Here is a 22,828-nt window from a genome sequence, read left to right on the forward strand (position 1 = left end):
GGAACCTCCTATGCTCCAGTTTACACCCATTGCCCCTTCTCCTGTCACTGGATATCACTGAAAAAAGCCTAGCTCCATCATCCTGACATCCACCCTTTACATATTTGTAAACACTGATGAGGTCATCCCTCAGTCTCCTCTTCTCCAAGCTAAAGAGACCCAGCTCCCTCAGCCTCTCCCTATAAGGGAGGTGTTCCACTCCCTTCATCATCTTTGTGGCTCTGCGCTGGACTCTTTCAAGCAATTCCCTGTCCTTCTTGAACTGAGGGGCCCAGAACTGGATGCAATATTCCAGATGCAGCCTCACCAAGGCAGAGTAGAGGGGGAGGAGAACCTCTCTTGCCCTACTAACCACACCCTTTCTAACGCACCCTAGGATGCCACTGGCCTTCTTGGCCACAAGGACACATTGCTGGCTCATGGTCATCCTCCTGTCCACCAGCACCCCCAGGTCCCTTTCCCCTTCACTCCTTTCCAGCAGGTCAACCCCCAACCTGTACTGGTACATGGGGTTGTTCTTCCCCAGATGCAAGACTCTACACTTGCTCTTGTTGAATTTCATCAAGTCTCTCCCTGCCCAACTCTCCAGCCTGTCCAGGTCTCACTGAATGGCAACACAGCCTTCTGGTGTGTCAGCCACTCCCAGTTCAGTGTCATCAGCGAACTTGCTGAGAGTACACTTGGTTCCTTCATCCAGGTCATTGATGAAAATATTAAACAGCACTGGTCCCAGCACCGACCCCTGAGGGACTCCACTAGTCACAGACCTCCAGCTAGATTCTGTGCCATTGACCACAATTCTCTGCCTTCTTCCTTTCAACCAGTTCTTGATCCACCTCACTACCTGATCGTCAAGCCCACACTTCCTTACCTTATCTATGAGAATGCTGTTGGAGACAGTATCAAATGCCTTACTGAAATCAAGAAAAACCACATCTACCGCTCTACCATCATCCCTCCACCTAGTCACTTCCTCATAGGAGGCTATAAGGTTGGTCAAACATGACTTCCCCCTCATAAAACCATGTTGGCTGTTCTTAATAACCCCCTCATCCTTGATATGCCTAGAGATGGAGTCAAGAATAAGTTGTTCCATCACCTTTCCAGGGACGGAGGTAAGGCTGACCGGTCTATAATTACCCGGGTCCTCCTTCTTGCCCTTCTTATAGACTGGCGTGACGTTTGCCATCCTCCAATCCTCAAGCACCTCTCCCGTTTCCCACGATTTATCAAAGATGATGGAGAGTGGCCTAGCAATGACCTCCGCCAGCTCCCTCAGCACCCGTGGGTGCATTCCATCCGGACCCATTGATTTATAGATGTCCAGATTGCATAGCTGATCCCTAACCCAATCCTCATCTACCAAAGCAAACTCCTTCTTTGCCCTGACTCCTTCTGGGGCTACAGGAATCTGGGGCCCCAGGGAGAATCTGCAGGAGTAAAGACAGAGGCAAAGAAAGCATTCAGCACCTCTGCCTTCTTTATATCCTCTGTCTCCAGGGCACCCACCTCATTCAACAGTGGGCCTATACTGCCTCTTGTGTTAGTTTTATTTGCTATGTATTTGAAGAAGCCCTTTTTATTGTCCTTAATCCGACTAGCAAGATTAATTTCCAAGGGGGCCTTAGATGTCCTAATTGCCTCCCTACATCCTCTAACAACTGTCCTATATTCCTCCCAAGTGGCCAGCCCCTCTTTCCATAATCCATAGATTCTCCTTTTCCACTTGAGTTTGCCCAGCAGCTCCTTGTTTAACCACGCTGGTCTCCTAGATCCCTTACTTGATTTCCTACCCATTGGGATGCTCTGATACTGAGCTTGGAAGAAGTGGTCCTTGAATGCTGACCAACTATCATGAGCCCCTTTACCACCTAGTACCCTTTCCCATGGGACTTCCCTTAGCAGTTGATTGAACAGGCCAAAGTTGGCCCTTCGGAGATCCAGAACTGCGGCCTTGCTAGGTATTCTATTCCTCCCACACAGGATCCTAAACTCCACCATCTCATGGTCACTGCAGCCAAGGCTGTCATTGACCATCACCACTTCAACCAGACCCTCCTTGTTGGTGAGTACTAAATCTAGCAGCGCTCCTCTCCTAGTTGGTTTGTCCACCATTTGCATTAAGAAGTTATCGTCAGTGCACTGGAGGAACCTCCTAGACAGTGAATGGTTGGCTGTGTGAGTCTTCCAGCAAATATCAGGGTAGTTAAAATCCCCCATGAGGACTAAGACATGTAGTCACAAGGCTACTTCCAGTTGCCTGTAGAAAGCCTCATCAACTCCTTCGTCCTGATCAGGAGGTCTATAATAGACTCCCACAACTGTATCACCCGTACCAGCCTGTCCCTTAATTCGTACCCACAGACATTCCACTTTCTCCTCATCTGCCCCTGGACAGAACTCAATACATTCTAGTCGCTTTTTCACATAAAGAGCAACTCCACCACCTCACTTTTCTGAATTTATTAATTCAGTTTTCAGATCAAAGAAAGTGTTCCATCACTTCCTTCCACATTTTCATAATTTTATACTTTCTTTTTTAAAAAAATAAGTTAAATTAGGGGCCTGGTTTTCCTTTAGCATTTGGGACTCTTGATTCATTTTAAAACATTCCAGATGCATTATTCACAGACAGATTCCTTTTGGAGAGGATTGGGGTTTTTTTTAACCTATTGTAATGTTGAATTTTTATTAAAAAGGAGTATGGCAAATGTCCAAAATATTACAAGACAATGAGCCAATCTTAAGTGAATACTTTGTGCTGGGCAACTTTCTTTTTATTGCACCTATATGCTAGATCATGTCCTGCTATCTGTTTCTATACTCAGTTTTGTAAAACTGTAAAACATAATAGATGTAACCTCTCCGTGTCTCTCCCATTGTGGCTGTTGCTGCATACTGGTGGGTTAGGTTACTCATTTTTCCACTGAACAGCTCAGGCTGCCTGCTTTAATAGGCTGTTCTTTCACAGGACACTGTACCTTGCATGACAAAAACAGCACAAATGATAGAGGTAGCAGTTTTACTCCTTGCTTTAGCAGGCAGGAGAACAAAGGATTTATTGCAAAAATCCAGATTGACAAGAGAATTCATGGTTGTGCTAGTGTTCTTCTCATATCTCACTGTATACAATTTAGAGATAGATACCTGACCTTCATATTTTATCATTAGCCTGCTGTAGAAGGAGCAGCTGCATAGCATCAGTGTTAGCAATTTATATTGTTCCTGTTAGCCATCTGGTTCTAATCCAGTGCAGAACAGTATTGACTAAAAATAATGGCAGCAAGAAGGCTATTAAAAAGATGCACTTATAAACGTACCTGAATTAGAAAGCCATTGTTTATACTCCAGACCCCTGTAGAACATTCCAGCCAAAATGACCAAAATTATATAAAAAATAGACAGGAAATTGTTTGAAAAGGAAAATAGATATGTAAATGGGCTTGTTACTTCTTTTTTTTTGTTTCAAATGTCTAATGCATTTGTGCGTTAGAAAATGAAAGTGTACATTTCTCCAATATTATAGATGCAGAGAGGTGTTCCATCCTTTTGACCATTTTCATGTCCCTCCTCTTGACCCGCTCCACCAGGTCCGTGTCTTCCTTGTACTGGGGGCCCCAGACCTGGGTGCTATACTCCTGGTGGGGTCTCACGAGAGCAGAGTCGAGGGGGAGAATGCTGTGTAGCCCAAGTACAGTTGACTTTCTGGTCTGCAGGTGCACATTGCTGGCTTATGTCCAAATTTTTATCCACCAGTATCCTTAGGTTCTCTTTTCTGCCCTCTATCCCTTCATCCCCCAGTCTGTACTGATACTGGGGATTGCCCTCGCCCAAGAGCAAGTCTTGACCTCGTTTAACATCACAAAGTTTGCATGGGCCTGCTTCTCGAGCCTGTTAATGTCCCTTTGGGTGGCATCCCTCCCCTGAAGCGAATCAACTGCACCACCCATCTTTGTGTTACATGAAAACTTTCTGAGGGTGCCTTCAATCCCACTGTGTCATTGATCAAGATATTAAATAGTATCAGTTACAGTGTGCATCCTAAAGGGACACCACCCATTACTGGTTTTCTCTTGGAGATTAAGTTGTTGACTGTAGCTCATTGGGCATGGCCAATTTCTTATCCCTCTAACCATCCATCCATCAATCCTATACCTCTCCAAATTAGAGGCAATGATGTTGTGTAAAGCCATGTGAAAGGGCTTACAGAAGTTGAGGTAGATGACATCTGTAGCTGTTGTCACTCCATCACAGAAGATCACAAGATTTGTCAGGAACGATTTGCCATTTGTGAAGCCATGTTGGCTCTCTCTAATCACTTGTCATGGTCTTAGTGGGCACTGAGGTGAGGATGACTGCTTTGTAGTTCCCAGGTCCTCCTCTTTACCCTAGTTAAAAATTGATGTGATACTCACTTTTCTCCAGTCACTGGAGACTTGACCTCACTGCCATGACTTTTCAATATATGATTGAGAATGGCTCAGCCATCACCCCTACCAGTTCCCTCAGGGCCCTGAAATGCAAATGTGATGCTTATTTGGAAGCTAAGATGGTACTATTCCAATATCCACAGTATATTTGACTGTGGTAGACAAAGCAGAATAGGTTTCTGGGACTCCTGTTTACATTCAACAAAAATAACGTTCATCTGCAATGAAGCAATGACATTAAGCAACAAGCTGTATATTTTCATTCATTTCTTCATGAATAGCTACTCACAGAGAGGAAGAAAAAATTGCAACACGTAAGTTGTGTTAAATGACAGATACACTATTAAAAGCTTAAAACTTCCTGCTTTTTCCCTTAAATTTATTCCTGCCTATAAGTTGTATGTTATTGTTAAGGTTACCTGAAGGTTTCCTAATCCTTTAATTAAAATTCTATTGCGCTGGCATTGTGCAAATTTAAACTATTTTATTTCTTTTTTTCCTGAAATAATGCCAAATGCCCTGGTCATAATCAGAGCTCCTGGTGCTAGTTATTTATAAACTGTTTGGGATTGAGTGTGTATATTATTGTTCTGATCATTCAAATAGCTCTGCATGAATAAAAGCCTGGCTCAGGGGTGCCAGTGCAGTACTGGGCCTGATCTGAAAGCTTGTGAAATGTGAGGACAGTAAGGTAATTCAAGCACAATAAAGCAGCTACTGGATTTTTTACATATTTTGAAACTTCTGAAAGCCTGAAAACTTCTTCATGTCAACCTCTGTCTCACAGGGCAGATGTGAGCTATGTATAGTCAGGAGTATGGCTGATGATCTGGCCTTCCATGTACTTGGCTCTGGGCACCTCCTGAGCCTGCTGTCATTCTTCCTTGGCAGTGGGAGGAGCTGAGTCACTCCTCAGGTTTTTACAGGTGTACAAGCAACACACAGTCAGACTTTGCCCATCCAGCTACCAGGGCTGAGCAGGGAGGGTACTACAGAGCTGTGCAGGCACAGCCTTGCTAACTGCAGCAGATTGATTTATTTCCCATGCAACTGATGAACTCATTGATATTTCTCTTCGGTCTGGGTTTTGTTTTGGTTATTTTTACTCTCTCTCTTTTCAGAATGAAACAAAATACAGAAGGCTGCTAAAATGCTCATAGAAAGTGATAGATTCAGACAGAAATTTTGTACCTTTAACAGTGTTAGTAGTGTCTGTATAGGTATCCTTTAAAATTAAAGAGAAGGATGGCATAAAAAGTGTCTGTATAAGATGCTATAAACAATAAATAGTGCAAATAACCAGTGATCCAAAGATGCTGACCACAGCCATTAAGTGAGAAGTTTATTTTGTGGAGTTATTCCTCACATGGACTGCGCCAGCCTAATCTCTTTCCTCCACTTTTTTGCTCTGGAGCCACTTAAATTGACACTGCTATTGGGAAAAGTACTACCTCAGGCCAAGTATTGTTGCTTTACTCGTTCTCAGTGTAGCTTGCTATTCCCAAATAAATGTCTAGGAAAAAGGGTGGCGTTGTACAGTTATAAATTATTAAATCATCAACTGTAATATAAAGGTATTAATTAAATGGTATTTAAATATTAGTGAAACTGTTTTCCACTATAGCAAATAAATTGAAATGGGATTTAAATGGCTTACAGTAATAACAATAATTGGAAACAAATTAGCTGCAATGAAGATGTCTGTTGTCTCCACTACATGAAAACAAAGAGCTGTGCATGTAAGAGCAGTCACTGTTGTCTTGATGCAGTGGAGGTGAATTTATTGAGTTTTGATACTGACTTCAGTTGGAGCAGGATATGGTCCTTAGTGTTTTGGTTCTGATGAGGTGATCTAAGAATTATGTTCTGTGTCCAACTTTGCCCCCCCTTTTTTTTCCTAATATCTCCATTTCAGGAGACATTAAAGGTATTCTCCATAACAGAATGCTAAGAAATAACTTTTGCTTTTTAATTTCCATCTTTAAACTATTTTGTATATACATTACTATGCTACTATTCATGATGCAGTGTTTCTTCTTTCTGATACTTCTCAGACACAGGTGAATCTGCAAATGGGATTTAAGTGGCACAGCACAAAACAGCTTTTCTAGAGATTAAAGGGGTTTTTTTGCATGTGTTTTTTTTTTTAATTTGTTGCATTAAAATTTTAGAACCATGTGAAATTGAAAAGGTTAGCATTTGAATGAATTCAAATTCTGTAGTGCAGTTGTACATAGTGAACAAATGTTTTGGACAAGGGAGGGTCCATTTTTGTAGAAACGTAGAATCATAGAATAGTTAGGGTTGGAAAGGGCCTTAAGATCATCAAGTTCCAGCCCCCCTGCCATGGGCAGGGACACCTCACACTAAACCATGTCACCCAAGGCTTCATCTAACATGGCCTTGAGCACTGCCAGGGATGGAGCTTTCACAGCTTCCCTGGGCAACCCATTCCAGTACCTCACCACCCTAACAGTAAAGAATTTCTTCCTTATGTCAAGTCTAAACCTCTGCTGTTTAAGTTCCAACCCGTTACCCCTTGTCCTATCACTACAGTCCCTAATGAAGAGTCCCTCTGTGGACTCTTCATTAGCATCCCTGTAGGCCCCCTTCAGATACTGCTAAGAGCTCTCCACGCAGCCTTCTCTTCTCCATGCTGAACAGCCACAGCTTTCTCAGCCTGTCTTCATACGGGAGGTGCTCCAGTTCTCTGATCATCCTCATGGCCCTCTTCTGGACTTGTTCCAACAGTTCCATGTCCTTTTTATGTTGAGGACACCAGAACAGCACACAATACTTCAAGTGAGGTCTCACAAGAGCAGAGTAGAGGGACAGGATCACCTCCTTTCACCTGCTGGTCACACTCCTTTTGATGCAGCCCAGAATACGGTTGGCTTTCTGGGCTGTAAGGGCACACTGAAGCCGGCTCATGTTCATTTTCTCATCGGCCAACACCCCCAAGTCCTTCTCTGCAGGGCTGCTCTGAATCTCTTCCCTGAATTAGTAGTGTCAGTTGAAGAAAATTTTTAATATCTTGCATTTGCATGTAATATTTATTACTGTTTCTTATCTCTTGCTTGCTGTTAATCCTGTTCTTCCATCTTACAAGGATCTTAAGTGGTTTACTGAAATTCACTATTTCAAGTTGGACATAGAAAAAGAACCCAAACCTTGAACATTCATTATCCTGGGAAGAGGCCAGGGAAGAAACTTTTAATTTTGTTACTGAATTTAACCATCAACCACAACACATTTTGATTAAATAGAAAAGATTACAGTAAGCATTAACTAAGAAAGTGACTTGATGTGCCTAGCTCTCACATTGTCAAGCCTTTGGGCATGGCCCTTGGCTCTGGTTGACTTGGTTATTCTAATGGTGAAATGTAAGAAATTGCATTTAATTTTGCATGTAGAGCAATTGAAATTTAATAGATGAAGACTGGGAAAAAAATCTATTTTAAATGCCACTGAATAAGCATTAAGTCTAAAACTCTGTTCCAGGGAAGGGTTGCAATCTCAATCCCTTTGCAGTCCTTCTGCGATACCTCTGATAACCTTGAAATTTTTTGTTGAAGCTGACAAATATTACTGATTATCAGAACTGGAGATAAGTGTTTATGAGAGAAAGTAGTTCCAGAGGGAAGAGCTGGCAATGGATTGTGCTAATGGTTGGGAAAGGTCCACTTTAAAGAGAAATTTTAGTTGCTTTCTGGTTCAAAAGCCAGTTCTCCACATCTTGACCACAAAATACAGATGGCAGAGATGTAAATGCACTGAAGAACAGAGGTGAGTGGGAGGAAATCTGTTAATGAAATCAAACCAATATGATTAAAATGCATAATTAAATTTATAACATTTAATAGATTTTTGGTGGTTGGAGGTGGTAACTGGATACATTTTAGTGGAGTGTCAAAACAGAAAGAAAATCTGTTCTTCCCGGAAAGAACAGCAGAAAAGACAAAAAGAAAAATGGCTTTCTGTTTTTGAGGTTCCCTGACAAAACACGTAGCAATGGAATACAAAAGGCCTCATTCTAATTGAATTACAAACTGTGTAATAGTTTAAACTGCACCAGCTGGTCTTATGAAGCTACCATATTCCTTGGAGACATGTTTCTTGGATTCTCTAAAGAATCTTACTAGACTAGTTCAACATTGCCTTCTGAGTCTTTGTGCTGAAATAGCAAGATGCATAGCTTAAAGCTCAATCATTATTAAACAATAAACCAAGTGAAGCACAGCACATGGTGTTTGTGCATGTGTATGTTTAACTCATATTAATTTGTATTTAGTAGCATCTTTCTCGCTGTCTTTGCTCTCATGCTCTTCATTGCTTTAGGCTGTCACATCCTGCAGCCACAGCCTTGTTAGACTACCTCTTATCTAATGGGATTGGAATCAGTAGATAGTTTTGTGGTGTGCTGCTACCCATTTTAATTAATAAGTTTAGTATTGATCCTGGAAATACTTATGAAAGATTCTTCTTGTAGTTAAGCTTTCTCAATACATCCCTGAAGCAGGTCAACAAGGGAAAAAGTAAGACATGGGAGGTTTCTGAGTTACTTAATAAAGTAACTACAATTGATTGAGCAACAGTCTTCAGCTTGCGCTGGAGAAGTAAATTACTTCTGCAATTGGTCACAGGAGGTTAACTTCAGCTTGTTTTGAAGTAGATTGCCAATTGTGATTAGAAGCACATCAAACTCAGAATGACAAACTGTCAGCAAAAAGCAGGAAAATGTATGACCATTTATTTTTTGTATGGAAAGCTTATGTGGTTTTATACGTAGTTGTTTTGCTTCATTGGTCAATAGCACACCAGCTAAAAATATCTGTTTCTTTGAAAACATATGGTGTTTATATATTCCTTAAAAATTTTCAGTTGTGCTAACTGTAAATGCAGCTTGTGTTTTAGTTTCCAAAATACTGTTTTTAATAGGGTTTTTTTGAATATGAGCAAAGCCATTGATCTTTCACAGGCATAATGATTTTCATTTGTTTAAGTGAAGATTCCTGTAACATTTAAGCATTTGATTAAGGAAGGCTTGCTATTAAGAAACTTAATTTCTGTATGTTAGAAAGCATAGCTTTGTAACACTGAGTAGTGTGTCTTACCAAGAATATTCCACAAGTTTATAAGAAAAAGATTTCTCCTTAGTACGATGCATACGTCATCCCCATTTTTTTCCTTTTTAATGATGAATTCAGAGAATAATATACCGATAAATATAAGGCATATCCTGTCACATCAATGTAATAATGCAAGTGTGTTTTAATAAAGCCTAGGTTAGAGAAATGATCCTGTCATCTAATATATGTATGTACATGAATACCCCTCTGAAATCAGATCTCTACAAATACAAAATATTGTCTAAATATGATACTCTACAAGTCCAAATATTCTGCATTATTTCTATGTATTGATTTGGGAAAGCTTGACGTTTACTGTGAAGCCTAGATCTATTCTCACCTTTGAGGTATCTTGCATCCCATGGAAAAGATGGAGATATAAAATGTGTTTGTGATTTGAATAATGGTGATCTACAGGAAGGAGAAAATTGAGGTGGGGAAACACTTCGCTGTAGCTTTGCAAGTCTCTTTGACATCCCTCAAGGTGAGATACAAAAGCAGATGGCATCTACATTTCTTGTGCAGCCTGAGAAGACCATCAGTCTGTTGGAAGTACCCCTGGATTGGTACTGTTGATGCGAGCACAACAATATTTTTTATCTTTTTAAATTAATTACTTCATATACATTTTTTCCTCTTTTACAGTATTCTGTAACTTCTCTCAAGACCATTCCAGAATTGTGTAGAAGGTGTGATTCACAAAATGAAGACAGATCAGGTATGATGCCCACTTCTGTCCACACATAGTTTTCTAGGCTGCTTTGTATCGTGTACAACTTGGCAACAATAGCTTCTTGGCAGTGTTCTGTTGTTTTGTTTTCTCTCATTTTTGTACAGCTTTCTGGAAACATGAATTTTTTTTTCTTCCCCCCCCCCCCCCAACTTCTTTAGTTCATTAGAAGTAAAAAAAGTTCCAAAAAAGGTTTTGGCTGTATACAGATAAATGTAGGGCTTCATCTCAGCAGCTCCAAACCACAGTATATGCAACAATTTACTTGAAAACCCGAGAAACCATTGGTGACAAGACGTAATAATGTAGGCGCCAATGAAAAAATGTTGGATACATTTACAACCCATATGGCCATGACCAGTTTGAGGGATGATGTTTTGCCAGAGTCTGAAACTGTATCAAGGATGCTACATGATAGAATCTACTCTAAAGCATACTGTAATAGTTAAGATTAAAGCTGAGTTTTTTAGTTTAATAGTGTAAACTAAATGAAGAATCATGGCATATATATGAGAACCAGCTGGAGACCTCCCCCCTCCCCCCTGACAAAAAGTGCGTTTAGTGTTGGTTTTCACTGTAAATCAGATTAATCCGCTTTTGTTTTTCTCTTTTTGATGGAGCGGAAATGAATTGGTGAGAGGAGCATTTTTGTTGAGCTATGAAAAGTTTATTGTATTTTCTGATGTTTTAATTGAACTTCCATTAATGTTGTTTCATCAAACACTTTTATAACAGAAATGCAAGACCTGGAATTTAGGGGATGGTAGAAGGCTTTAAGTACTGTGCTATACTTTGGCAACTTTTATTTCTCTGTTTCCTTTCAGAGAGTTGTAAATGCAAAGGTGTGTAACTAAGTCAAAAGCTTCTGGGAGCTACTTCTTCTGCCAAAGTCATTAAAGGCCAGGTCATCACAACTGTGTGCCACTGCCCTTGGCAATAAAAGGAAGCAAAGTTCTCTTGAACATATCTGTTTGCCGTGTTACTGCCCACTTATGGCACAGTAGTGATAGCACATGCAGTATTACCTGCTGCAGACAGATGCAAGGAAGAAGCAGAAAGGGAGAGGACCCCTGATTCACCCCTCTCAATTTAGAATCAGAATCATAGAATAGTTAGGGTTGGAAAGGACCTTAGTATCACCTAGTTCCAAGCCCCCTGCCACGGACACCTCACACTAAACCTTGTCACCCAAGGCTCTGTCCCACCTGGCCTTGAACACCACCAGGGATGGAGCATTTACCACTTCTTTGGGAAACCTGTTCCAGTGCCTCATCACCCTCACAGTAAAGAACTTCTTACTTGTATCTAATCTAAACTTCCCCTGCCTAAATTTTAACCCTATCGCTACAGTCCCTCGTCTCATTCTACCATTTCGTTCCTCATTCTACTGCAGTCTTCCCCCTGTCCTCCACCATCCTTCCCTCCATATTTACAGAATCATAGAATTCTAGAATAGGGCTGGAAAGAGCCTCAAGATCATCTAGTTTCACCCCCCCTGCCATGGACAGGGACACTTCACATTAGACCATGTTGCCCAAGACTCAGTCCAATCTGGCCTTGAACACCGCCAGGGATGGAGCATTTTTAGGTTTTCCTGCCTAAATTCGCACTGTCACTTCCCTATATTGTACAGCACTGGGCAGTGATCTGTACCAGTGGGAAGGTCATGTGGTTCCTTTCTCACCCTTTTGCAAGATGTGTATGGAAGTCATGCAGTCATTACAATCTCAGTCCTGACTCCTTTGAGTTCTTCCTTGGATTTCGGGAATTCTGACTTGGGAAAATTCTAAGGGACCTTTGGAGCCAAAGAACCCCCAGATTACAAGGTAAAAGATACATGAGATTAGAGAAAAACTACAGGGCATATCCTGGTTTACCCACAATAAAGTGTGATTAAAGGTAGTTATTTTCTCTACCATCATGCTTCAAAAGAGTTATCTTCTTAGATAGTATATTAACCACTAAGGTAAGTGTTGTTCATCTTCAAAGATAGAAAATTAGAGTGTAGTTTAAAAATGTATCTATCTAATTTTTCTGAAATGAAGTGTTAGCCAGCCTGTCCGTTAATTTCTGGCATTGACTAATGTAGAATGCTGAATTGAAACAGAAATCTGTCCATAAATGCTTTTGTTATTAAGCATTAAATTGGTTGCATTCTTTCTGGGCAGATTTTATAAGGCCCCATGAGCAAATGGTGCAAGACATCTGTGTTCAACAAGCTCCACTGAGCCATATAGTTGTTGAAGTATATTCTGTTAGCTATAGTGACTTTTGGTTGTCATTAAATGTATGTCTCAAATGAGGACAGCATTCTATTCTAAATCTTTATTCACAGGTTGATGAAAGGAAGTTCGTTTTTAATCTCCAGCAGTTATTCTTCTGCAGTCTGTTCATTCCCAAAATAGCTGTCATTTACAAAATTATTCAGATTTGTTTCCTATTTGAGAAAAAGAAATAAATCAGTGAATATGAAATTGAACACACTTTCTGTCTAAAGCTCTTTGTAGTTTTTTAGCTATAAGAAAAATTAAGGCAAAATTTGGTCTGGAGGCAGTGTTAAATGGCATAAATTTCACTCTTGTGCTCCAAATATTTCACAGTCAAATATGTCTGAAACAGTGCAGTATTTATTGATTGAATACTGAAGAATTTTCTCAGAAAAAAACCCCAACAATTAGTATGCATATCACAGTGACACTTGTGATGCCTGTATATAAGCTCCTTTTCTACCTTGTTTTCGCATCCTGCCTCTTCCTGTTTTGCACATTTTGTGCCAGAATGACCTCTTCTGATTTTTCAGTAGAACTTTATGCAGTACTTCCCTTTCACGTCATTAGGTCAGTCTGGACAATGGTACACATAATTTATTTCTTTTGACAATTTCTTTTCCTCTTCTATATTCTCTACATTAGAAATGACAGCTTTTGTATTGTTCTTTCTCAATCCTAGGTAAAAAACACTATTAGTTCACTGGGGCTTGTATTAATGTTTGATTGTATGTTAATGTAAGATGAATTATTATTTACCTTGTTTATCCTTTCTTTCTTCTTTGGAGTAGCTTCTAATTATACTTAAATGGGAGTAAACCTTCTCTGTTCTTACCTGTGCAGGGTTCTTTAATTCTCATGTGACAGAGCTTACATTAAAGAACCTAAAATGTATTTCTGGAAGTTATTCATATATTAAAACTGTAAGACAGTGCCACCTTCAGTTAAAATTGTTAAATATTATTTCAGTGATATTAATAAAATAGTAAATAGATATTCAGAACTGGTTTTGATTATGCATTTATATGAAAGGCACATCCCTTCCTCCATCACTTGGAGCCCCAATATTGCTGCCAGTGTTGGGGATAAATTTACGTTAATAGCCATGATGAATTTTCTAAAAGTTTCCCTAGTGTAGACAACAGCTCAGTGTCTATATCTGAAGTCAGAATCACAGTGCTTTTAATGGACTTGGAATGAGTAGAAGTCTTAATTGATTCAAGAGTCTGTGCTGAAGTCATATCACAGGGAAGAAGCTCAAGCATTTCTTTCACAGGACTGTAACACTCTTCAAGTGTGAAACTTTGTATATACTTACTGCAGGCCCCTAAATGATTATCTGATACATGAGCAATACAATCAAATACTGCATTTAAAAAAATATATTTAATAGGTATAGGTAGTTGTCAATGAAAATTGCAAGCTTCCTTAATGATGATGATGGAAAGTAACTCCATAAGTGAATTTTTAAAGCAAGGAGGAAGAGTTTTAGGTAAAAGAAAATCATTTGAATGCATTTGGCCTTTGCAGCAGTGGAGTCAACCTAGCAGAGTTTGTTTTCATTTATATAATCGTAGAATCCTAGATTTGTTTGCTTTGGAATGGACCTTCAACGATCATCTAGTTCAACTCCCCCTTCCATGGGCAAGGACATCTTTCACTAGACCATGTTCCTGCAAGCCCCCTCCAGCTTGGCCTTGACCACTGCTAGGGACGGGGCAGCTACAGCTTCTCTGAGCAATGTGTTCCATTGTCGCACCACCCTCATTGTACGAGTATAAGACCTTGCACTTGGCTTTGCTGAACTTCATAAGGTTCACATGGGTCCTCAAGCCTGCACAGGGTCCCTCTGGATCCTTTCCCTCAAGCAGACCAGCTGCACCACTCAACTTGGTGTCTTCTGCCAATTTGCTTAGGATGCACTCAATCATGCTGTCAATGTCATTAATAAAGTCATTTAGCAGTACGAGTCCTGGCACAAACCCTGACACAAGTGAGAAACACCACTTGTTATTAATCTCCATTTGGACACTGAGAAGTTGACTGCAACTCTTTTGGGTGGGGCCATCCATCAAACCTATCTCTTCACATCAGGGGTAAGAATATTGTTGGGGACTGTGTCAAATGCCTTACAGAAGCTGATAGTTTACATCAGTAGCTCTTTTCTTGTCCACTAATGCAGTTTCTCTAACATAGGTCACTAAGATTAGTCAGGCATGATTTTCCTTTGGTAAAGCCTTTCTGGCTGCCCTTATTCATCTCTCATCCATATAACTGTGATTCAACCACAGAGGTTCAAGGACTATTGAAAGATCTATTAGGCATGATGAACTCATTAAATCAGCAAGTAGTCTTGCCATTGTCTCTGGGCTTACAAAAGCTCGTGTAGTGCAGTGTTCTCCATTATTCAGTATTCAGTTTTACCATGGTTATTGATCGCACAAGTATGAAAAAAAAAGTTTGAAATATAGAAAATTTAGAGATAGCACAGCCTGCATGCAGGTCAAGTCATTAGGTGGAAGTGTTAATGTCATTGATGACTGATGAATGTTTGGATAAAAGGAAATCATACAGTTTTCCCCCTGGACAGTGTTTCAGTGCATTTTACTATAAGATACTGTTCTGGATCATCCTGAGAAGGAACAGAGACAGCAAGCTATAAAGGCTCAAGAGTTTCACTGAGGGATGTAGCATAGTAATGGGGATCACTGGTTGCCCCCTATGGAAGAACAGGAGTGAACTGATGCACTTTTTCATTCCTGTTAAACTGGTGTGTAGGGTGTAAAGTGATCTAGTAGAACAACATGGACTGCCAGCTGATCTGCAAATGACTCCGATCTTTACATCCAGTTTCCTGCTTGCCAGCACCACTGCCTGTTGTATTTCCCAGCTGTTCAACAGCAACATTTGTCATTACAGAGCACTGGTCAAAGCATAAACCTAAATGAGTCCGTGGTGATGGCAACAGAAATACACTGTTATGAGTCTGACCATTTGCTCAGGCAGTCAGTGCTCTTTGAAGGTGAGCCATTCTGGGTTCATGAAGATCTGGTGCAGCAATGTCTACAAATACTACTTTGCAGTATGTTCAGTTCATTTTGTAAATGATAGTGATGTGTGATATGCAGCTTTTTGCCACCCCCTATTTGTGTTAGCAGTGCGGTAAACTTCATGAAAACATCATCATTTAAAGAATGTTACTGTACCCATATGCCAGGGAGACACGCTCTTGTATGCACACCAGTAATGAATTTCAGTGGTAGCTTCCTTGCAAAGCTAAAGTAAAAGCAGAGTTCTTTGTTATTTTCATTATACTCAGGGCAATTTAAAGGTATTCTGATGTTTGGCATTAGATTTTAACTATCATAGAAACTTCTTGTCACAAGGGTAAAGTTTCGTCTGTGCATGAGGTAGTCTTCTGGTTGGACAAAACTCATATAGTTACCCTATAATTCTACAGATGCTTATGTACCAGATATAATTCCCCCTCTTGCCTTCCTCTGCCCTAGATACAGAGATGATGTTGAAAAATGCTCAGATGCTCAGTCAACAGATGCTTCCAATTGGAAACATGTTATAAGGATTTATTTTTTTTTTAGAAACTTCAAGGTAAATATGAATTCCTAAAATAAAATCCGATGAAGTGAATAAATTGCAAGAGAAGTTACTCCCTAATTGTGACCTTTTCTTATTATTAACCCCCAGTAGTTTTAGGACACCTATAAATAAATAAATAAATAAATAAACTAAAACCAATCGTTCAGACGTCTTTATTCACATTTTGCCTTTTCTCATCTTCAAGAAGAGCATAGAGCACAATATATGGTGAAGAACAACCTTTTCAAATTTAGTGCTCACAGTTTTTCATCAGATACTATTTTCTTTTGTTCAAAGGAAATGTTTTAGCACCTCCGGTCTATCAGGCAGCACAACCCTTCTTTACTGATACAGATGAAGTCTCTCAAGTTTTTATGTTCCTCTCTCATTTTACTTAAATGGGACTGTCCAAATCTCCATATTAATGATTAAAAGTTAAACACATAATTTTGACACCCTAGTTGGAAAAAACCATTGTCATCACTTTTTTACATTTGAGATACTGGTGCACAGAAAAGATATGGCTTATCCAAGATTATACCAGAGTTATTTGTCAGACCCTGGAATTCTAGTTACCTTCCTTAAACTCAGACAATCCTTTACTGTTGTTTGTAAAAAAATCAAACAGCACTTGTTTGACCCAGCTATTTAATGGCCTCTGCCCAAGTTCACAAGGATGGAGAGATGAGAAAGAGGTTTTTCCCATGAAGCAGCTGCTGAAGACTACTCACATGACTACTGCTGTGCTGGTGCTTTGCTGCATAGGCAGTACTTGATTTGCTTCTTCAGGTAACAAGCATCTGAAAAGACAGCAGAAGAGATTCAAGCCATGCCCTAATCCGCTCTGGCCCATGGTTTCAATTCTTTGTAGGCAGAAACCATGTTGTTATTGCTTAAGCACTGATGCAGCCTGTACAGCAACCAAGTAGAAAACAGCACAAAAAAGGATTGTGTCTGCCAGTATAATTTGCTTTCTTCCCTACTGCTGTGTAGTTAAATGCCGTATTCTAATAAGTTATTAGATGCAGTGTAAATTCGTCATCCTAGTTAAGTGAAGAATATGTCTCTTAAGTCAGTAAAAATATTGCTAACCATTCTCTGTATTCCAGTTTGTTTTCTGGAAAAACAATGTTTGTAAAGGGGTGTTGGGAATAAAAACAGTGAAAAATGTGGAAGTACCTTACTGTGATCTAACTGTAATGAAAGAAAAGAGAAACACATGATTTCACAATGATCCAAGACAGATTTGTAACAAAGGCCATTCCTTCTTCTCAGTATCCAATTTTACAATTTTGTCATCAGTGGTTTATGTAAATATGTGTTATTAAGGTTAGAAAGTGGAGAAAGCCAAGCAACAAAATAAATGTAAGCCTAAATAAAGTGACAACAAACAAAATGTTGATGCCTTTTCCTCTGTCTAGACCCCTGTGTTGAAAGCAGTGTTTTCATAAAACTCAGACAGAATTCATTTCCATACTGAGTGCTTAATAGTTCCTGTCAGAGCGAAACAGCTGGGAAACATATGGTATCCATTTCCCTGTATCACTTGGAAAAAATTTCACATGTAAATAAAACCAACATAAAAGTGTAGGCCTTTGAACCTAGAATCTTATACAATACATAAATAAGTCAGTACAGTGTGTTCTTTGTATTGGCCCACTAAGTTACATGCCTTTTGATTATTATTATTTTTATTTCTTCTTCGGAAATATATTCTTAAGTGCTTCCAAGAGCATTAAGGTAATTTTCAGACATCCATAACTACTAACCCATACTAATCCTTTACTTCAGACATTAATGTTGCACTGAAAGTGTATATATCTGTTTCCTTAGGAAGGTGTTCATGGCAAATTGTGTGTTTTGACCACAAATTAGATCCCACTGATATGCAGTTAGCACATGTAATAAATCTACTTTGTTTAAACAGTATTCTTGACTTTTAGAATTCGTTAACTCTTAGTGTACCTTGAAAGGGGCATACAGACTGCCTAAAGGCTTTAGTGATTTTAGTGCTGTCCCTCAACAAAAAAAAAAACAAAACCAACAAAATAAGGAAAACTCTGTGTCAGAGTTCTGGGTCTGTGTGAAAGAGTTCAAGTCCTGTAGGATTAAGTTCGAATTCAGTAGGATTAAGACTTAAGGTGTCTTGAGCTCCCTTTCTTATCTGCAAGTCAGATTCATTGGTCAAACTCCAGATCCTGCAGTGCAGTGAAATAATGGTCTGGAACTTCCAGAGCTATGTATGTGTGTGGGGAGTGCATGTGTGTGTACAGGTTATATAGATAAGAGATGGAAAGCTTGGCAGAGAAGCCCAGCACAGAGAGAAATGGAAAAGGAAGCATCATGCCTGAATAAGTAGGGTTAATTTTCAGATCAGAGACTCACAGAATCGTTTGGATTGGCAGAGACTGCTTGAGATCATGTAGTTCAAAAGCCTTCCTTAAGCAGAGTCAGCTGGAGCAGGTTAAGCTTAGGACTGTCCTGTTGGATTTTGAGTATCTCCGTAGATGGAAACTCTGTGTGAATGTCTCTCCGTAACTTGTGCTAGTGTTTGACCAGCCTCACAGTAAAAAAAAAAAAAAGCATTTTCTTGTGTTCAGGATGGATTTTCATGAGTTTCACTTTGATCCCATTGTCTCTTGTCTTGTCAGTGGGCATTGTGGAGAACTCTCACTCCCTCTTCTTCCCTGCTTCCCATCATGTAATTATATACAAAGATAAGATTCCTTCTGACCATTCTCCAGTGGACAGGACCACTGTAAACACCACTAAGTTCTTATTGATGACCATTACATGATTAAAACTACTTTATTTGTAATTGATTACAATGTATGTCCTGTTAGAAGAAAGTTTCTTCTCTGGAGTCTCAAATTCTTCATTTGTTTCAATAGAGTTGTTGTTAAAGCTGCTTAGATATGAATATGACATCTCATCATTTAATTCTTGTTTCCAGTGTTTGATCAAGTATATCTTTAAAACATGCTGTATCATGTCGCCTGTCTGGTATTAATTACTTTTAAATCACATTCTTCAATTTCTCTAGTTTCCAGCAGCAGCTGGAACTGTGGAGTCTCAACTCTTATTGGAAATGCACAGAAACCATCAGGAATTGCAGATGTGTGCAATAAATTCAGACCAGTGAAGAGGGTTTCCCCGTTAAAGCATCAGCCAGAAAGCTCTGAGAACAATGAAAGTGATGATCATAAGAACCAGAAGGGAGAATACCAGAAAGGGAGTGATTCTCAGTCTGCACCTCCAAATGATGACCAGAGTCCAGGAGAAGAAGAGAGCCTTAAAAGCAAAAACATTGAGCCTGTTGCTATGCCTGGGGAGCTGGAGCACTATGACCTGGATATGGATGAAATTTTGGATGTGCCTTATATTAAATCAAGCCAGCAACTTGTTCCTTTTACAAAGGTAGCTCCTGAGAAAAAACTTTTGGGTGTGTGTTCAACAGTGAATGGTCTTAGCAGCAAGACCTGCTCTGCAGGGAATGTGGAGAGCTCTCCTGCTAACAGCATGCAGTTCTATGTGCTGTCTCCTGTGAAAGGTTCTCAGCTGAGAAACACACAGCCTATTGTCCTTGATCAGCACAAGCATTTAACAGAAGAATTAGAGCTTTCCCAGCCTTTAGTGAAGTGTAGCTCAGTCCATGAATCCGAAGGCCAGGGTAAGGGCCTCCTCAGCAGGACATTTGTTGATCCTCATGCTCACAAAACTGAGAAGACTATGCCAAACTGCCACCTGAGGACTTTCCACCTGCAGACAGCAGTGGCAGAAAACAAGCAGCTAGAGGAACTGAGTATGAGCTGGAACAGTGTAGGGGGCCCAGAAGAGAGGAGTGAAGAGGGAAAAAAAATTAAGAGCATCTTAAATATTGTAAAGGAAGGCCAAATATCTTTACTGGTAAGTATCATCTTTTTCATGAAGAAGATTAAAGGTGATGGGGTTTATTAAGCCAGCAAAGCTGATGAAGCACATATTTTGAAATGCTACCTTTTTTATCTTGTGTGCTTCTTCATAATTGAGCATATAGGCTTCCAAATTGAAAGCTTTAGTCTTTAAATCAAATATGTAACAAAACAAAGATGCTAGTTTTATGTAAAGACTGCTAAGATTGCTAGTGTATGTAGTACACTGAAGTCTTATAGAAGGCATGAGTTTTAGCTATTGATTCACTTAAATATTGAATTTAAATCTTAACTGAGTTTTGCCTTTTACAACATTTGTGGGTTGCTTTGTACAATTATTGCTGATTTACTTCAGTTATTTAGAGACTGATGATGGAAACAGGGGGGCCTCTGTTGTATTCTGATTATTATTCAGGAGTTTTTATGCTGTCTTGTTGCCGCAGCATTCACAGGCAGGAGCTTTCTCTGAAGCCTCATTGGCCTCTGACCCACATGAAGTCTTCTAGTAAATTCTAGCACAGTGATCAGACACTATCAGTGATGGTTTCCAAAGTAACTAGATGTAAGTGAACACAGTGATTCAGAGAATATGATTTCTACTCAGAACAGCTGGTGGAGGCACAGTGTATGTATAAGAACTGGTTTTGTTAGATTTTTGTTTAGCTTCTCTGTTTACCAGTCTAGCTCAAGCACAAAGGCATGCTATTAACATAGCAGCAAGAACAAAAGCAGATATTCAAAGACTATACTGAGGCACAAGACAATATTAGACTGCTCAGTAAGAAATAGAAGCAAATTAAATTCACTCTGAAATAGGAACAGAGAGAGGAAAAAGAGGTCACCATAGGTAGATAGTAAGAAAATGCATATTATTCCCAAACAGTTAAAACTTTTTCATGGAATAGACTAGCTTAACTACACTCTGGCATGTCTGCACACCTCTAGGAACTTACTTCTGCTACTTTTTAACTCTATCTTCTGTCTTCTATTTTCCTTTTGGATTTTCTCAGTCCAATTGTTTTGTCTCAAAATTAGATTTGAGAAGAAATAATGTATTAGCTCATGGTTGTGTAGTACTTCACATAAATATTCCAAAAAAATTTTTTAATGGAAACAAGGTACGATATTTGTACCACATGTGTTCCATCATGCAGTTTAACTTCATTTTAGATGGTGTTTAATGCAAGCTGACGCTTTTGCAATGAGCAAAATTGATCAGGAATTTTTTTTTTAAGAGTCATAGATGTTTTCTGTTCAATTACTCATCAATATCTTCCTAAGTCAGACTCTTACCAGCGGTGCCACATGATAGGATGAAAGACCAGGGGTATAAACTAGAACACAGGAAGTTCCATCTGGATACAAGCAGGGACTTTGTTACTGAGCATTGGAAGATGTTGCCTGGAGAGGTTGCAGGATCTTCTTCCCTGGAAACATTCATGAGTAACCTGGACATAAACCTGAGCAGCATGCTCTAGGTGACCCCAGGTGATCTTTTCCAACCTCAAGCGTTCTGTAGTTCTGTAATATAATGGGGAAAAAAAAAAGAGAGAGAGAGAAACCAAACATAAAATGTACAGAAATTATGAAAATGTAGGTAATTGATCAAACCAGTACAAAGATTTAAAGCTACTCAAGATCTTGCACTGATAATTGTATGACAATTGCATGAAAAAAAGAAATTACAAGTGAATCAAGAGAATGCAAATCCCATCTCTGTCCTTCTGTTAATAGTAGCCAGGTTGCATACAGTGAGGTGAAAGGCTTCTGATATTGAGTTATAAAAGAACATTCCTCTGAGGAAACATCTTTGTGTTTGACTTGTGTCTTGGGATGTGAGGCTTAAATATTCTATATATCTTTTTATCCTTAGGTGTAACTAACATAATGCTTTTCCTAACAGCCACATTTAGCTGCAGATAATCTGGATAAGATCCGTGATGAGTGTGACAACAACCTGTTACATGTAGCAGCATCAAAGGGACATGCAGAATGCCTGCAGCATCTCACTTCTTTGATGGGTGAAGACTGTTTGAATGAACGGAACATTGAGCAGCTAACTCCAGCTGGATTAGCAATAAAGGTAAGCTAGTCTTTGACTCCACTGTAATTGTAGAATCATAGAACACTCAGGGCTGGAAAGGACCTTAAGATCATCTAGTTCTAACCCTCCTGCCGTGGGCAGGGATGCTTCACACTAGAACAGGTTACTCCAAGCCCTGTCCAACGTGGCCTTGAGCACTGCCGGGGACTGCGCATTTACCACTTCTTTGGCAGCCTGTTCCAGTGCCTCACCACTCTCACAGTAAAAAAATTCTTCCTTATATCTAACCTGAACTTCTGTTTCAGTTTAAACCTGCTATCCCTTGTCCTATCGCTACAGTCCCTGATGAAGAGTCCCTCTCTGGTATCCTTATAGGCCCCCTTCAAGAAGTGGCAGAATGCTATGAATACTGAGTGGCCCCTCTTCTCCAGGCTGAACTGCCCCAACTTTCTCGGCGTGGGGTCTCACAGGAGCAGAGTAGAGGGGCAGCATCACCTCCTTTGACCTGCTGGTCACACTCCTTTTGATGAGCCCAGGATACGGTTGGTTTCTGTTATGAGAGGGCACACTGAAGCTGGCTCATGTTAAGTTTCTCAGCAATCAACACCCCCAAGTCCTTCTTCGCAGGACTGCTCTATGTCACTTCTCCTTCCAACCTGTAGGTGTGCCTGGGATGGCCCTACCCAAGATCTTGCACTTACTTATTACATAGGAAAATGT

At 39.8% G+C, this 22,828-nt stretch overlaps 1 protein-coding gene across 3 annotated transcripts in view; it reads left to right on the top strand.

Moving 5' to 3' along the window:
• Positions 1–22,828, top strand: part of SNCAIP (synuclein alpha interacting protein) — an 86,316-nt gene that overhangs the window by 34,618 nt on the left and 28,870 nt on the right. For all 3 annotated transcript variants that reach the window (XM_013131055.3, XM_031043118.2, XM_031043117.2), the window contains exons 3-5: positions 10,205–10,277; positions 19,197–20,059; positions 21,968–22,147. In XM_013131055.3, the coding sequence (XP_012986509.1) occupies positions 10,205–10,277; positions 19,197–20,059; positions 21,968–22,147 (1,116 nt within the window). The remainder of the gene's footprint in view (positions 1–10,204; positions 10,278–19,196; positions 20,060–21,967; positions 22,148–22,828) is intronic.

This window comes from Melopsittacus undulatus, chromosome Z, assembly GCF_012275295.1.
Source record: "Melopsittacus undulatus isolate bMelUnd1 chromosome Z, bMelUnd1.mat.Z, whole genome shotgun sequence".
NCBI lineage: Eukaryota > Metazoa > Chordata > Aves > Psittaciformes > Psittaculidae > Melopsittacus > Melopsittacus undulatus.